At 38.3% G+C, this 18,042-nt stretch overlaps 1 protein-coding gene across 1 annotated transcript in view; it reads right to left on the bottom strand.

The window, feature by feature from the left end:
• The window catches only part of Tmc1 (transmembrane channel like 1), a 193,316-nt gene that overhangs the window by 76,143 nt on the left and 99,131 nt on the right, over positions 1-18,042 (bottom strand). The window contains exons 5-6 of the mRNA XM_052183581.1: positions 4,905-4,995; positions 3,018-3,099 (exon numbers count right to left, since the gene is read on the bottom strand). Coding sequence (XP_052039541.1) covers positions 3,018-3,099; positions 4,905-4,995 — 173 coding nt within the window. The remainder of the gene's footprint in view (positions 1-3,017; positions 3,100-4,904; positions 4,996-18,042) is intronic.

The following is an 18,042-nucleotide window of genomic DNA, read 5'->3' as shown; positions in this document are numbered from 1 at the left end:
CTCAGCTGTGCTACTATACTCAACTACTACAGTAGTGCTAGGTACTAGGAAGGAAATGTACATCCTGTAGACACATTATAACCAAATGAAGTAATGCTGGTGGGGTGTTGGACCCACATGCCACTGGGTAAGTCATAGCTAAAGTGGTGGCTGATAGGCCAGTTCTTCATAGCTGAGGAGAAGAATCAGTCTCAGTGCAGAAGTAGGACAACCACTCAAACAACAAATTATACATGGGAAGGGAAATAGTCCATACTTGATTAACTGACCACCTTAGATGCTTCAAATTTATTGGAGGAAGAAGGAATATACCTGAAAGAAGTGTGAGTTTCTGGTGATGTCTATGACACAATGGCTAGCTAGTGATTGTGTGTGTGTGTGTGTGTGTGTGTGTATGTGTGTTTGTGTGTGTATAAATAATTCATATATATTAATATATAATTCATATATATGAGAATATATATACATATTTCACTCCTGTATTCAATTATAATCAAGATAATTTCACCTTTCTTTTATAAAACACAAATTAATACAGCATTGCAACCAAATCAGGCTAGAACCTACATGTTCTAGTGTATTTTAAAAAGAAAAGAAATATTTCTTTGTTATTGTAATTTTTTTTACATATCTTTACAAATAACAAGTTTCTCATAATACATCTCACATCTGATCTAGAAGTCTAGTAAAGACCCAAAGTTTTTTCCATGTAAATGGATCAAGGTCTTTCTTTGGATATGTTTTCTAATTTCTAAATCATATTAATCTTTTATCTCATTGTGTTCATACCATAATGCATATGTGTGAGTCAAAAGGCACCCATGGGTCTGGCTCCCTCCTCCTGTGGGTTGGGAAGAAGGAACTCAATTCATCAGGCATAGTACTTAGTACTAAGACTTAGTACTATCGTAATGATCCATATGTGCTGATCTTTGGGACCAGATTATGTATTTCAGCTGCACCATTGAAACCTAGGGAATCTGTAATATCACTTATTTTTGGTTTTTGGTTTTTTTTTCAAGACAGAGTTTCTCTGTGTAGCTCTGATAATCCTGGAACTTACTCTGTAGACCAGGCCAGCCTAGAACTCAGAAATCTGCCTGCTTCTGCCTCCCAAGTGCTAGGATTAAAGGTGTGTACGACCACTGCCTGGCCACACTTTTTTTTCCATGTACATGAAACCCCTCCTACTAATGAGTACCGCCAGGCTTCTGCACCATGTCCTGACCGGTCTTGGCACTGGATGACTCACACTGCATCCCAGCTGTGTTTCCTCTCCGCCATAGACTCTGTAAATGGTGGGAATCCCACGCTTCTGCCCAGCACCCACTCCTTCCATGTATCTGGTTAAAGCTGCTCTGCTAGTCCAGTCTACCATGCCTCCCTCTCTCTCCCTTCCTCTCTCTCTCTCTCTCTCTCTCTCTCTCTCTCTCTCTCTCTCTCTCTCTCTCTCTCTCTCTCTCTCTCTCTCTCTTCTCCACTCACTTCCCTTAGCTCCTACTCTCTCCCCTCCAATCACTGGCCTCTCACAGCCTCAATGTGGATAGATAGGAAATATCTTGCAACAAACCTTTGGAAAATACATTTGCAATTTAATTCAATACATATTTGTTGAGTGCCAAGTGGGCTCTGGGTATAAACAAAACAAAATACCTGCTTTCATGTCTATTAAGAAAAATAAGCATAAAGTGGAGTGAGATTATATAAAAAAGATTCACTTTAAAAATAGAATTTTGGATAGGGAGAAACACTGGAAGGAAATCTGGCAAAAGAGGCATGCTATGAGGAATACATGGAGAGACATGAAAATCATGAGCTGATAGATTTTAATTCACTGCCTTTAATGACTCATTTTATAAGGGGCCAAGGCCTGAGAGACAGCCACTCTAAACATGCCCAGTCTTGTCCGTGAAATAGGTATCAGCTGTTTCGTCTTCTGTATCAATTATGCAATGTCATATTTAGCCAGCAGGAAAGCCAGCTGCAGATCTGGATAGGCACGGATGAAAGTCATTATCTTTGCTGTAACCCTAGGAACCACACCTGACAAAATTGTGGTCTTTTTTCCCCCCAAATATCCATTTTTCTCTACATACAATATTTTTACTGATGTACTCTCTTATACAGTTTTTAAATTTTAGTTTTATTCTATGCAAATGGAACTATATTAAACAAACTTTGGCATTTCTGTCTATGCTGAGTGTCACACAGAATGAAAGTTCATTATGACATCAAGATAGCAAATTCTTTGTGTTTACTCTTCTTTATAAGTTTGGATGTGAGATATTAAGTCTCATTTTTTAAAAAATGGCCCTTTTGGTTATCGTCTAAAGTTCCAAAGAGTAGGTGTTTACAGTATATTATTCACTGCCTTCCCAATATGGGTAATGTAGTCGGTAACAACACTACCTTTCCAGCCTGAGAGAGATGTACTTTTGCCTAGACTGAAACAAAAAAGTGACATCTCCAGTGTTGTCCTTGATAAGTGCGGGTACAATGACAGTTTGAATCTGGAATACATCCCATCCGTGTTGCACAGAGGTTGGGGTATCTTTAGGAGGAGAAGGCTAGATTAAGGAAGTTAAGTCACCGAGAACACAACACGGCAAATAAAATGGAACCAAGGCCCCTCCTTCCCTCTTGTTTTGCATCCTCACTGCCTTGTGCAGGGATCAAGCTACTTGACTACACAATCCCAGTACTATGTACTAAGCAGCCCTGGCCCAGAGCAACAGGCCCAGGTGACTATGTCCTGTAAACTGAAGCAGCGAGCCAGAACAAACATTCTGTCTAAATCTATTAGCTCAGGTGTTTCAGCTCAGCATCCGGCTGACTAATGCAAACCTCCACGATGTTTTGCTTTGTGAAGTCGAGTTTTGCTTTGTTAGTCGTGCTGGCAGTTTGGTTGGTTTTCATTTTCCCCAAGAGTCCCTAAATGGGGAAAGGTCTGTGAAAAGCTTATGAGACTTAATTCTCAGAGAGTTTTCCTTGTCTAATTACATCTGGTGAATACTTACTTTCGATTGCCTTGATTTTGTTTTCCCATGGGACACAAGCAGCTTTGAAGTTCTCAAAATCACGGAGGAATTTTGCCCATTTCTGGAAACAAAGTCAAATACTAGTAATGTACAATCTCTTGTGTTTCTAGATATCTGTTCTCCCATTTCCCCAAAGGCTTTCAGAGAGCTCTCTGACACTCAATACTGCTGTTTTGGAAAAAAGCAGCAGCATTCACTTCTGTCTCTATTTACCACCATTCCCACATAACTTAATTCAAAAAAGAAATATTGATTGTCAGACATGCTTACACTCACAGTTACATGAGAGACTGACCAACAAAAAAATAGCAATGTCAAGGACAGTCTGAGCAACATTGTCACATACCACACACCAGTTCTAGAACACACACACACACACACACACACACACACACACATTGATTCTGTTTTAGAGAGACTATACTGAACACTCAGAAAGATCTATATATATTACCAGACAAGAAAATCATACTTGTGTTAGGTGATTGCCATAAACTCCATGCTTAATATTCAATACATGAGAAACTGAGAGACTTATGAATAAGACATAGTATCTTCCTTCAAACACTTCTGGTCTCCTAAAGTGGTCTGTATGAACATGGGTCATTTTAATTCATGATTATCATTTACATGGGACACTTCACTTTGAGAAAAGACAATAGTAAGCTAAATAGAAAGAGATGGTATCACAGAAAAATAATGAATTCATTTTTCAAAGGTCTTCCTTCCACTTTACTCCATAGTTTTTTGGGTTATCCATGGTTAAGAGGACTAAGGAAAAATTGGAGTGAAGCAGAAAATCTTCCATATGTGTTCATTATGACAGGACAGTGTGAGAGCTAAGTAGACACAACAGTCTAAATCTAAAGTTCAAAAGATTACTCAAACCTAGGAATGGCCCAAATGCCCATCTGCAGTAGAATATGTAAATTGTGACATCTTCATACAATGCATAATGCATTACTTTTAAACATGAACTGTAACCCCCACAGCAACAAGAGCTATATTCCACAACCCCAATTATGCAATAAAGAAGCAAGAAACAAAGCTTAGTCACACACAGAATGACTGAGTGCATTTAAAAGATAAAAGGCAAATAAAGTTAACTATTTGTGTGCATTTAAATGAAAATGAAGATCTTCAATTTCCTTGCAAATTTCTCTCCCAATAGAATACACTTAGATGCAGTTTTTACAGAATGCAGAGAGGCTAATAATACCTATGTACCTCGTTCACTGTGAGAAGTGTGACCTTATAGAGAAATTCAGTGTTATGCTTGGCCACAATAGGTGCATATAAAACAAGCTTCTTTCCTATATTTCTCTAAAATCTGTATTTGTATGACTATATTATTTTCTCTTCTTTCCAGTTTATAATTGATGTTCCTGATAGAAAAATGAAAAGGGTATGGGGTGGGATGGGGGGGGGGGTATGGCCCTTAAGCAAGACACTTAGAAAAAAGCCTTAACCCTATAACCTTCAGAAAATAAAAAGGGACCAGCTGCAGTCTTTCACACTTAGAAGTGGTTAAATCATGCATATTATAAATGACATAAGAGTTATAAATGGTATAAAATCAGTGTTTGCAACTATTTAAAATTTTCACTCTGCCTTAAAGGATAGTCCTAAATCCGCCCCCACCACACACACACACACACACACACACACACACACACATAATTTTAAACCAACAGCAATAGACCATGCATTTACTATACAAGCCTTTGCTGTATGAAAAAAAACAAAAAAACAAAAAAAAAAAAACAGTTAAGACTGGGTCTGCCCACTCAGAACAGACACAGTGTTCTGTCTTTCTCTCTCGGGGTCACTGTGACACTGACCAGACTGGGTTAGGAAAATGCTTACCTTGGCCATCATCATCTTAAATGCAAACCACTTCTTTCCCTTTCCTTTCCCAAGAGCTCCTTCATTCTCACTCACAAATTTCTTTGCTTCCCTATGACAAGAAAAGAAGAGGTAGGTAGACATATGTTGACACACAAGTAGGAGACATTTAATTTTGTTGGGTCTTCTATCTTCTTTCTTCTGGTTTCTCTGCAACTGAATCTACGCTATATTTTATAACCTAAAGACTCTTTATTCTTGGAAATGTTATGTGGAATATAGAATATATTTCTCTATTCCTCCCACAGTCTGGTTTGCACCCCTCTCTCCCATATACCACCTTTGAATACCTACCCAGTGACACTTCTACCTTCATGTTAAATATGCAAACATGATTTTAGGTATCTTTGTAAAAAAAAATCTATAACCCAGAAACATTTCATGCATGTTTAATTTTTTATTAATTCTGACCAGGAAGAATAAGGCATTTTTAATCTCACTTGTTAATCACCTGGAGTCATCAGGAGGCAGGGGATTTTGTGCCAAGTGTCAAAACAGAGGATGTTCCTCCTCATGTCAAATACATATTAAATTAAACCTAATGGTGATATCAGATTCTGGAAACAGAAATTTTATTTTTTTTCTCTTAAAAAATGATTCCTTTAAAATAAATAATGAGAAAAAAAGACAAAAGAAATCAAGAAAAAGTTGAGGACAAATTGACCTGGTATATAATTTCATGAGAGCAGTTCTGGCTTAAAGCACGAAAGTCACACTCCAAAACAGATGGAGTTGAAGAAAGGGAGAGAAAGGAAAAGTTTAGGTCTCAAATTCAGAAAAGGATTTAATTTAAACTTTAAATTTAAATGTGCTTTTAATTTTTTAAACTTTGAATTTTAATTATGACTCCCAAATAGCAATACATTTTCAGTACTCATATCAGTGTCCATTAAAAAGTACCCCAATTTATCAAAATGTAGAACACGAACATGTTAGGTACATGCTTTTGATTGTTGTTAGGTACCAAATGCTGGCTCCTCTCACCCCACCCTGTTAGTATAATCCCCAGAGTGACAGCTATAGAGTGGTCACTTCAGGATCTACAGTCCTGAGTCACTGAACAAGACTATACCCTAACAAGGACACACTCTGAAGGAATATGAGCTGAGAAATACATCACTGGTCAATTTTGCATTTGTTCAAATGTCACAAAATACATGTGCACAAACCCCATGCTGACAATGCCATTTTATGGGTACCATGGTGTCTGAGGACATCAACTAAAATAAGACACAAATGACAATTAGGCTGTGAAGGGAGAACGCTTAGATAGTTGAAGAGACTGCTGTCTCACAGTGAGAATTTGCTATCCTCTATCAACCATGTGAGGACAGGAGACATTAATAAGAGCACATGACTAGTTGTCTATCTGTAACTGGGACACTGCGAGCACCCTCACTGTAGATACACAGCCAACAAACTTGTTGCTTTTGCCACCCTGTCTAATTCGATCAGCCCTATCTGGCTAACATATTCATTTTGTTTTCTGTTCCATGAAAAGAACTCTAAATTCAAGGTGGCTCTGGCTGCTCTCCTCTGGGGGGCCTAGAGAACATGTGACCTAGAGAGAAGGACAATTTAAGTAGATTGCGATTCTGCAGGTACAGTTTGATGGACACTTGAGTGGCCTCTAAAAGTGTGGTTTTGCAAATGAAAACCTTCAGGCATGACTATGAGAACTCACGCCCATGTGGAGTAAGTCTTTTAAGATAAAGGTTAGAGAAAGATTTTTATAGATGTTCCTTAGTAACCTCACTAAAGCACAGAATCTTGTAACATACTATGATCAAAAACTACCAATCATTAGCTACCTTATCTGAGATAGGAATGATCCTTCCTTACACACCTGAGGGCAAGTGTCCAATGTATGGTCTGGCATGCAAACATACCATGGTGAAATCTCTACAGCCAGCAAACAACAACCAAAGTCATTCATGAAGAGCAAGCCAATTGGTTGACCTGTGTTGTTGATCTTGGCCATAGAAGATACTCAATAAAATAAATAAAGTTGACTCCAAAATTGGAGATAGTGATTGTAAGTTCCACATTCACAAACAGTAAGGATATTTGTTTCCAGATATTAGATTGTCCTCTTCATAATTATTCTCTGAGATTTAATTAGCAATGCTCTAGAAATGTCAGAGAGTTAACTCCTCTACCTTTGCCAAGAGCTCTGATATTTGGGATGACCTCTGGGTTAGAAAGATTATTGAAAAATGATATCTAAAGCAGTTGCAACATTTTAAAATACTCAACTAAACCATGTAAGACACTATAAACTGAGAGCTCATGACTCACTTTTCAGACCCTTGCAACAAAGCAAGCATCATATTTAAGCACCATTTGTTATACAGATGTTAAGAATGGAACAGGGGCACAGGCTTGGTAAAATGTTGAACCAGAGGCTCTAAGTACAGATGAGGTTATGCTAGCTCTAAGCAGCCTTTGTGGTCTGACTCCTCAGTCTTGACCATACTTATGCTTTAATCTCATATGTCATGTTTTTCAGATGCAAACGTCCATCCTCAGGACTCCCACTTACCTACCTGGTCAGGTTCTGGCACAAGGTCCTAGTTACTGCAGGACCTTTAGCAGGTCAAGATTTACCAGCCAACAATATCTTAACAATTCCTTCACTCCTTTCCAAGGTAGTTACAGGGACAAAATGCTGGGAGTTTTGAAGTCAGTTCTATTACAATGCTTATTTCCAAACACTAAAATTTGTTCTAATGCGTTGATATGTACCATGGATTGACTTGAGCAAAACATGTATCTTGGCTTTGCTTGTTTGAAATTTTATTCATCAGAAACATTGAGTATAGAAAAGTCTACTCATCAATGCCAAAAAGCATCAGAAATACCCAGAATGCACATAGCTTGTCTCACTGCCTCACTTACAGTACCAGAAAAGCCACACCCACTCACTGTCAAGGTGACCTCCCTCACACTTGACAATTCAAAAGCAGTAACCTTTATAAAAAAACTCCCAGGAGCAACTCCAAGTCCTTCTCAAAGCATTCTGCCACATGTACTGTAGAATGTATGGATTTCTTAACCTGTGTTGAATGCTAATGCTATTTTTTTTCAATTTTTTTAAATGTGTCACTAGAAATGTTTCTCAATAATTGTGTTCTGACTATGGGCTCCCTATAAAACTTGTGTTTATTGTTCAAGTTCATATACTGAAGTGAGCTTTTTGGGGGACATATATCTTGTATCATAGCAGAACTGACTATAAATCAATTATACAGCATCATTTTCTAAATCTTATAACTCATATATAATATAACTATACCATTGTTTATTATAATAAACACATAGAGAACAAAATATCCTTGGTAATAAAATCAGATTTTCTTATTTAACTATAATAAAATGATCAATTCATAAGCATACTGTACTGCCAATGGTAAACTATCACATGCTATTCAAGCCTGTTGAAAGGGAATTTTGGAAGCAAGGGGGGTGGGGGTGGTTCTTCCTTGTCTCCTCCAAAACATTTTGGCCTGGGTATACTTGTCCCCTAGTTGTGTGATAGCAAAAAGAGAAAGAATACAAAACCCAGCAAAAGTGGAGGGTATTAAAAACATGGCATTCTTTTTAGAACAACTGGAAGGCAAACTTTTAAAAACAGGTTTTTTATATCTCTACTGTAAAAAATGTTTTCTGTGGGAGAAGAAAGCCAAGAGCTCATCCATGGAGAGAGAGTTCAATGTGGAACTCCACCTGATGTCTTCAGCTTCCCCAGTTGATTTCTGCTTCGTGTCTGTAAGGCCCTGATTTAATGATGCTAACTTTGCTCTCTCAGTCACACTACTCCAGTCTTTTCTGGGGGTGTGGCTTACCTACCTGACCCTTCTCTCTGCTACTGTTTGTTCACTTACTTTTGCTTGCTGGATACTTCTCAATCATACAAAACCAAAACCAAGAGTCCAACTATCATAGATTACTTTCTTAAATATAAATAGCACATCCAGGATTGTAGATAGTTAATTTTATTATGAATCACATTCTGTTCACCCCTCTGAATTTAGAACACTTTCTACATGAATGAACCATTAGAAATGGTCTTTTTTTTTTAAATCTAAACAGCCAGAAGTATAAGAAAATAGCTATTCTACTCTCTATTGGGGCCAGGGTTTTTAATTGTGTGAACAGATAATTATGTTAATTTTATGAATTGATGAACACTAAACCAGTAAAACTTTAGAGAGAAGGAAGTGAATATTACAGCAAAATTACAATGATTAAAAAATTAACACCAAATTCATTTAATAATATGGCATCATATTTGTATGACTCTAATACAGATGTTATTAGTTATTAAAGATACACTTTTGTTTGAATATTTGAGTTTTTATTGCTTCTTTCATTAGTTACTAATAGTTTTCTTGTCCTCAAGTGTAGTGTTAGGTTTGTCTCTCAATTACCATCTGTGGTTATCTGAATGTGAAATGTCCCCCCAAAGCTCAAGCATCTAATGCTTGCCCGTAAGCTGGTAGAGATGATTGGTGAGGTTATAGAACCTTTTGAAGATGTAATCTTATGGGAGGAAGTATGACACTCAGGGCAGGCTTTGTGGTTTCATAGCTCCACACAACTTCCTGCTCTGTTTTCTGTGTAGATGAAGATGTAATCAGCCAGTTTTCTGTCCCGCTGCTATCTTGTTTCTGCCTGCTGTCATGGCTTCCCCAGCATCATGTGCTCTGTCCATCTAGAACCATAAGCCAAAATAAATCCTTTCTTCTTTCAGTAGCTTCTGTCAGGATGGTTTATCACAGCAACAGAAGAGTAACTAATGCAGATACCACCCTATCCTGTCTGGTTTTAAGAGGAAGTGCAGACCACTTGGCAACACAAAATCTAAAATCTAACATGAGCTTCCCTTTCTCTTAATGTCCTGATTTTTTTTCTTCTCTCTCTCTCTCTCTCTCTCTCTCTCTCTCTCTCTCTCTCTCTCACACACACACACACACACACACACACACACACACGAACAAAAGGATCACAGAACAGCAAACCTAGCTACTCCCCAGCTCCTAATATCATAATATCATAATGGCCAGAGTAGTTATTTAAGTAAAATAAACTTAATTTATCAAAAATCTTGGGGGTGCTTTTGAAACCCCCAAGAGCCAAAGGTCATAGGGTGAGCTGTGTGAAGAGAATTACTGTTTACAAGGAAGAGCTTCTTTGTTTGACCTCAAATCTGAAGCTTATAGATAAAAAGAGACATCATTGTTATGTGTGGGTCCAGAAGAGGGGACTTGGCTGTACAGATCAGAGATATGGTGGAGGAACAACTTCCCTTAACATTGTGTTTATGGCTGACCTTTGTCAGGAACCAGAACAATTTCAGGCTGAAGAAAACACGTACCTGCCAATCATGTGCTCCCTGATAACAGATTCATAACCAAAACATCATGCACTATGCAAATAGATACAAGGTACAAAAGGAAAATGCACGAATATGGAAATGCAGTGTCCTTCATGGTAGGATGGCTGAATAAATACCAGAAAGCAGAAAAACTGGTCATTATAAAACAAAAAAATCAAGAAAACATATTTATCTTTTTTGCTACAGTGAATTCACTTTCTTATTTATATGTCGTTATCTGGATATTTAAAGAATCTTTACTATATGGTTAAAATAAAATTAATCTTCACACGTAAACCTTGAACTTCTACAGGTTGCAAACTATCCAAATGTCTGACTGAAAGATCCGTGCTACCCCCCTTGAACTGCTTTCAGCAAATGCCATCTACCAAGACTGTAATCTGGTCTCTGGGTCTCAGATCCCTGGTACAGTGCGCACTGCACTCTGGACTGTAACCCCAGATCTGGGGATGAATAATTGAGTATGGTCTATTTAACGACAATAATACCTAGCTTCATCATTCTTTTATGAACCCCTTGTGATAGTAATTAGAATAATAATGCTTCATGGGCTTTCAAAAATGCTTTCACAGTTAGCAGAAAGAGCACACTTTGGCCTAACTTACAAAACAGATAATTTACCTGCAGCATATGATACAACCCTGAGTGCCCAGACCAGTCAGGACATGCTATTCTGCCTTTGACATATTCTCATTCCTAAAAGGTGCCCCCATGTGGTTAGGTTAACTTGACTTTTCTTTCCTCTTGTTTTTTGGTTGATGGTTGAGGGAAGCAAGCAATTTCTTGCTCAAACAAGTGAGAGACATTTCAGAATTGGTGCTTAGGCTAGCAAGTATAATCAAATTTTTTTGTTCATGAATACTTCACAGTGAAGGAATCTGAAAACAGAAAGTCTTTTGATAATAAGTACTGAAATTTCAAAAAAAACTAATTAACCAAATTATCTACAAAACTCAGACTTTTCTAAAATATTGCTGAGAAATTAAAAACAGAGTTACAGAAATAAGAAGTTATTTTCATGCACCATAAAGACCATAGACTTCCTCCATAACATATCTTCATAATTAGGCTGGCATAATTATTCAAGTTATCCTATACTTGAAGTACTAAGCCAATATATGTGTTCTTTTAAAGGGGATTCTAATGACATTAACAAGGATAGCTGAGATGCTCAATTGCTTCCTCTACAAAGTGGCAATGGCAGTGAGGGAGGGTACTTTTCACATCTTTTAAAGGCAATAGAAGATGCTTAGCTTAGCTCATGACAACTAGCATATGCACTATAAAATAGTTAACTGTGATTAACGGCACTTTGCTAACATGGCTGCCTTTCACTCCCATTTTAGGAAATTGAACTAGGTCATGTAAGAAAACACATGGCACAGAAATGAATTTCAATGCTTCTAAAAGAGTAGGTTAACACTGGTGAGAACACTGCATGGTAGTGTAGCCATGGTTTCTTGATGCCCGCATCTTTGCTGTCTGACCTTTAAGAGTTCCCAGCTGTAACTTCAAATCACTTAAGTCACATTTTCTAGGCATGAGATGAAGCTATGAATATTTTTTCAGTGTCCCAAATAAGTGCAATGTTAGAGGCAAGAACTGGCATTGAGTCAAATATCCTTGCCTAAGACTACCTTTAAGAGGTCTTCATATGGGGCAGTGGTGGTGCACGCCTTTAATCCCAGCGCTTGGGAGACAGAGGCAGGCAGATTTCTGAGTCTGAAGCCAGCCTGGTCTACAGAGTGAGTTCCAGGTCTTTGAGACAGGGCTACACAGAGAAACCCTGTCTTGAAAACCAACCAACCAAACAAACAAACAAAAAAAAGAGGTCTTCATATGGGTAGTTTAACTTTCAGAGAGTTGAGCTGAAAAGCTGTTATATGTATAATTGGTTTTTTTGTTTGTTTGTTTGTTTGTTTGTTTGTTTTTAATGTCCCTTCAGGTAATTAGTGCTCTACATATTGAGTCTTCTTTACTACATTTGTGAATAAATTTATTTTTATATCCCTGGTTCACTATCTCACACCTCTTAAAAGAGACGATTCAATTGACCAACTGATATAGCATCTGCAAAATAAAAAGAAAAAATAATTCATATGCATTTATATAACTTCTAAGCTTATATAGTTGGCTTATTTTAGTATACTTTTAAATAAATACCATTTAACATATTTAAATATGTAAATATATACATACATAAGATATATAATATGTAAGTATGTATGTATATATATATATATACATACATATATATATACATATAATTCAGATTATCCTTGTGATAAATAAAAGAGTAGCAACTGGAGCCTAGAACATGAAGGAGCTAAAAATTGCATGCTATTGTTAAGAAGCGTTCTGCTGTCCACAGGGCTAACGTTCTGGCTCCAGTTCCCGTGTTAGCCTTTAACTCCAGTTCTGACCTCTCCTGGCTTCAGTGGGCACCTTTACCCACATGTGCCTTAGGGTTTCTATGGTTATGAAGAGACACAATGACCAAGGCACCTCTTATAAAGGAAAACATTTCATTGGGGCTGGCTTACATGTTCTGAGGTTTAGTCCATTTTTCTCATGGCAGGAAGCATGGCAGCCTGCAGGCAGACATGGTACTGGAGAAGTAGCTGAGAGATTTACAGCTGAATGGGCAGGGAGCCAGAAGAGTGACACTCGGCCTGGCTTGGGCATCTGAAACCACAAAGGCCACCCCAGCAACACACTTCCTTCCATGGCCACACCCCGTAACAGTGCCACTCTATGAGCATATGGGAGACATTGTCATTCAAGCCACCACAACATGCCTGGTTTTGTTGTTGTTTTGTTTCATTTTGTTTCTTTCCCCCCAGGTTTCTCTGTCTCTGTCTCTGTCTCTGTCTCTGTCTGTCTCTGTCTCTCTCTCTCTCTCTCAACAACAACAACAACAACAAAATTAAAGTTTGCATAATAAAAGAATAGTAGAGGGGCTGGGGAGATGGCTCATCAGTTAAGAGCACTGACTGTTCTTCCAAAAGTCCTGAGTTCAAATCCCAGCAACCAATGGTGGCTCACAGCCCTCCATAACAAGATCTAATGCCCTCTTCTGGAGTGTTTGAAGACAGCTGCAGTGTACTTACATACAATAAATAATAAATCTTTTAAAAAAATGAATAGCAGAGAAGCACGAGATACCGTTTGCACCTGAACCTCATAAAGAATGGAATGTGACCAGAGCAGGTTGGTCTTGTGGTAAAGCAGAGAGCCTACACCCAAACAACCATTTTATTCAAACAGGAGGGGTGAGAGTCCTATGCTTGAGGGCTTTTTATCTCAGTTTACTAGCCTCCTCCTCTTCTCAGGAGTTTGTTCTCTCCTTTAGTGAACTGTCTCTATTTCTACTGATAACCATGGGTCACTGGTGCAGCCTCTGTCCCAGGATTCAAGAGTTTGGAATTCAATGCTTTCTGAACCCAAGCCATGGCCTGGAACTACCCATGTTTTTCTTTCTCTTTATCTCTTTTTGGATATTGATCAAAAGCTTTAATATGTGTTCTGACTCTTTTTCTGAAGTTCCCCATCCCTCCCCCCCCATCTTTTTAATTATGCACTAGCTTGCTGATCTTTATCCCTGAACACACCTTCCCTCTCTGGTCCTAACTCAAGGGCAAGAGAGCTTCACAGCTTGCCTGACCTATTTTTTTCCTCAGAAACTCTAACTAAACTCCTCAAGCCTCCTTAGTTCATTTTCAAATGAGACTAAGAACCTAAAAGGGAATTCCAATTCCCAGGAAGAAGCATGCTTCTTAAAATGTTTATTAGCAACATTTGAGTGTTCTACCATTGCACAGGACAATCTTCCCGGGCAGGCTTTCATCTTCAGGAGTTCTGTTGGATCTCCCTGTAAAGGCATAGCACAGCCAGGCCTATGGACTGTTGAGGCCTACTGACCTTCCCCCCTAGAAAGAGTGCACAGGAAGGTTTGTGGAAAGCCACCACTCCCAACCAGAAAAAAACAATTCTGCCTAACAGAATGTTAGAGAAGCAGATAGAGGATATATGTTGGAAATGGGAAGGGCAGGGTACTCCATCCAGGCAACTACAAGGAAGCCTTAGTCCACGCTGGGTAAAGCTTTCTAGGTGTGGTTTTTATGGGGGAGGGGAATCTGCATCACTTTAAGTAAACTCTCATCTATGCTCTATAAGGAAACCCAGGAAACTCATGGGTTCTCCACAGTGAACTTTGGTGGAACTGTGTTTCTGCTCATCAGAGACTTTAGGAAGAAGAAAGATACTGCTTATGTAGCCCCAAGGGAAGGAATTTTAGCAACATCTGCATGTAAAAGGAATTTTCTTCTCTTCTGACAATAGAAATCATGGAAATGTGTTACAAACCTTAGAGAGATCAGATTCTTAACAAACTAAATTTATTATAACAGAAATACTTCAGGTTTAAAATAGATGTCTTTGTTGTCTGAGTGAACTGGTTCATTTTTTGGCCAGTCTGACGTAAGTTATGGTCACGTGGAAAGAGAGAACCTCCAATGAGACAGTGCTTCCTTCAGACTGGCCTATAGGCAAATCCATGGGAGCATTTTCTTGGTTGATGGTTGATGTGGAAGGCCCTAGCCCACTGTGGGCAGTGCCAACCCTAAGCTGGTGGTCCTGGGTTGTATGAGAAAGCAGGCTGAGTAAGCCAAGGGGAGCAAATGAGGAAGCAGCACTCTATTCTCTGTTTTAGTTTCTGCCTCCAGATTGAGTTCCTGCCCTAACCTCCTCCAGTGATGGACTGTGACCTGGCAGTGGAATGGTGGAATAATACATTTCCTCCCTGAGCTGCTTTGGTCACGGTATTTAATCTCAGTGATAGAAAGCAAATTAGACATTGAATCTCTAAAACACTGCTGATTTTGGGGACTGTCTTAAAAGTCAAAAGAAAAATTCAAGTTTTATTGCTACCATGAAGGTCAACCAAACACCTCAGGGCAATTTGAGATGAAGTAAGGTAATAAAACAGAGGGAGATTTTTTTGTTTAATATTTTAAGTATAGTAATCTTTCCAATTGTAATTAAGTCTTCCCAACTCTACTCTGTACCTAATTAAGATTCAATTTCTATATTACAAAGAATCCTTTGTATTACAGTAGCAGGGACAGAAAAATATACATTCTTCCTCTGAAGCTAAGAGCCTATCCTGGGTTTCAAATGTTGACTAACATTTCTCTGTAGAAAAACACCAAGTAACTATTAAGACTGTACTACTCTCAGCAGGAGAAATTGAAAGCTAACAGAATCAATGCCCCAAAATTTTTCACCTAAGTGTATGCCATGTTATACAAAAGTATTCTAAAATGTTCCAGAAATAGAGCAAAAGGACTATTGTGAGCTGAAGCAAATGAGAAGCAACAAATGTAAGTTCTCTGTCTTCTTATTAGGCTAAAAGCAGGGTGGATATCCAAAGGTCTTCCCTCCCTTTTATCAACTCAGAACAGTCATCTGTGAATTTTACTATAGGAACCATAGCTTTCATTGGATCCTCATTGTATTTTATTTTCAGTTTGCCACTCTATAAAGTCACTCCTTTTTCCTTTTTCCTGTCCTCTAAACATGTGTCCTGTGGTTAAGATTCTAAGTCATGCTAAAGACATTCCTTGAGTTACTTTTGTGCAAGCTCACTGATTATAGCAATAAACATTGCTTTTCTCATGTTAATGTTTTTGTTAGTTTAACTTAGGGAGTCTAAGCCAACAAACATAAAAATGGAAGGAAAAGTACTACATTATTTCTTTCTGTCTCTACAGCACACTTCAAACCAGGTTATGAATTGACATTTAATGTGAAAAATTCTATAGTCATGATTTTATAAACATTTCACTCTATATTTTTGCTAAGTTGTGTGAAAAGGTTTTATGTTTATTTGCTGATGATGATCTGACCATTTGTTTTAATGAGCCCCTTGAATACCATGAAAGCAACACTGCAACCTAGATGTTAGGGAGTATGAGGTTATGGACCTCTGGATCAATTGCTAATCCATCTAGAGATTCTTCCATGGGCTATCATGGAGTTAGTTTTTTGTTTTTTGTTTTTTGATGAGAATGTGACCTTAATGCCACAAACGGATCTTAAAATCTGAAGTTTCAAGATGAAGACAGCAAACCAAGACATTACTTGAACTGATCTTGTCAGCAAAGACTTTGCCAAAGGGAAGGTTATGCTTTTCCTTCCATGGCAAGAAAACAATTCCCAGCAGCAACATGCAACACTGAAACAGATGCTGTCCATTCCTCTGGCCAAGCATAAGGAGACCACTACCACAAATTTGAGGCAACTTTGAAGCAAGTTTTATTAAATACTGGCTAGAACAATGGATACTGGCCAGGTCCGTATCTGGAATTCCCAGAGTATGGTGCTGAATTACATTAATCAGAGGCTTATAATAGCAAAATCCATAGGGCCATGTACTTTCAATCTTCATCCAATCAGGAGCAAGCATACATCCTAGTGTTCTGGCTTATGTACCTCCCATCTAAATGTGATCAAGCACATCCTGTGCAGTTGGGGCAAACAAACCTGCATAATAAGTGGATATTAGCCTAGAAAATTGGAATACCAAAACATAATCCACACATCAAATGATGTACAAGAAAATGGAGGAGTGGCCCCTGGTTATGGAAAGACTCAGTGTATCAGTATAGGGCAAAACCAGAACAGGGAAGTGGGAAGGGGTGGGTGGGAGAGCAGGGGGAAGGAAGGGGGCTTATGGGACTTTCAGGGAGTGGGAAGCCAGAAAAGAGGAAATCATTTGAAATGTAAATAAAAATATATCGAATAAAAGAAAAAGAAATGAACATGTGGCTTGTTACCTTACATGAACAGCAGCCCCCAGCATTCCAGGAAGCTATCTGTCCTTGAGCAGCTGGGGCTTATATATTGGATATATATATATAATTGGGGCTTATACACTTTGTTTATTTATTTGTTTGTTTGTTTGTTTTATAGATCACAGTAATTTAAAGTTAAAACCTACCTTTAGCCATCAATACTTCCATAACTACAAAGAACATCCATGCAAAATTCTGGTCAAGATGCTTAATTCTGTGTGTGTGTGTGTGTGTGTGTGTGTGTGTGTGTGTGTGTGTGTGTGTGTTGTATGAAGCATTCAGTGCAGACTGACACACCAGGAGAAGACATCAGATCTTCTGAACCAGGAATCACAGGCAGTTTTGAGGCATTCAGCATGGGTTCTGGGAACTGACCTTAGACCTTCTTGCAGAGAGCAGCAAGTGCTCTTAACTTCAGGATCATCTGTTTAATCCTTATTTTAGTTCTATCAGTGTTTCATTCTCTTATTAAGCCATCATTTCTACAGCATATTAATTGTTTAAAAACCCTTTATAAAACCTGGAGAATCCAGGATGGAGAAATGGCTCAGCAGTTAAAAGCACTGACTGCTCTTCCAGAGGTCCTGAGTTCACTTCCCAGAAACCACATGGTGGTTCACAACCATCTGTAATGGGATCTGATGCCCTCTTCTGGTGTGTCTGAAGTGATCAACAGTGTACTCAATATATGAAATAAACAAACAAGCAAACAACAAACAAATAAACCTGGAGAATTCTTTTTGTATCTTAATCTATACTAAGAAGAATGAGTATATAATTTGGATAGCCTTGGGGTTGCTTGTATTTTGATGCTAATTCTGCTTTCCAGGGAAGAGCTGTGACCAAG

This window comes from Apodemus sylvaticus, chromosome 1 (genome assembly GCF_947179515.1).
Source record: "Apodemus sylvaticus chromosome 1, mApoSyl1.1, whole genome shotgun sequence".
Classification (NCBI taxonomy): Eukaryota; Metazoa; Chordata; class Mammalia; order Rodentia; family Muridae; genus Apodemus; species Apodemus sylvaticus.
Note: the sequence above shows the minus strand (reverse complement) of the source record. Positions and strands in the feature narration are given on the sequence as shown.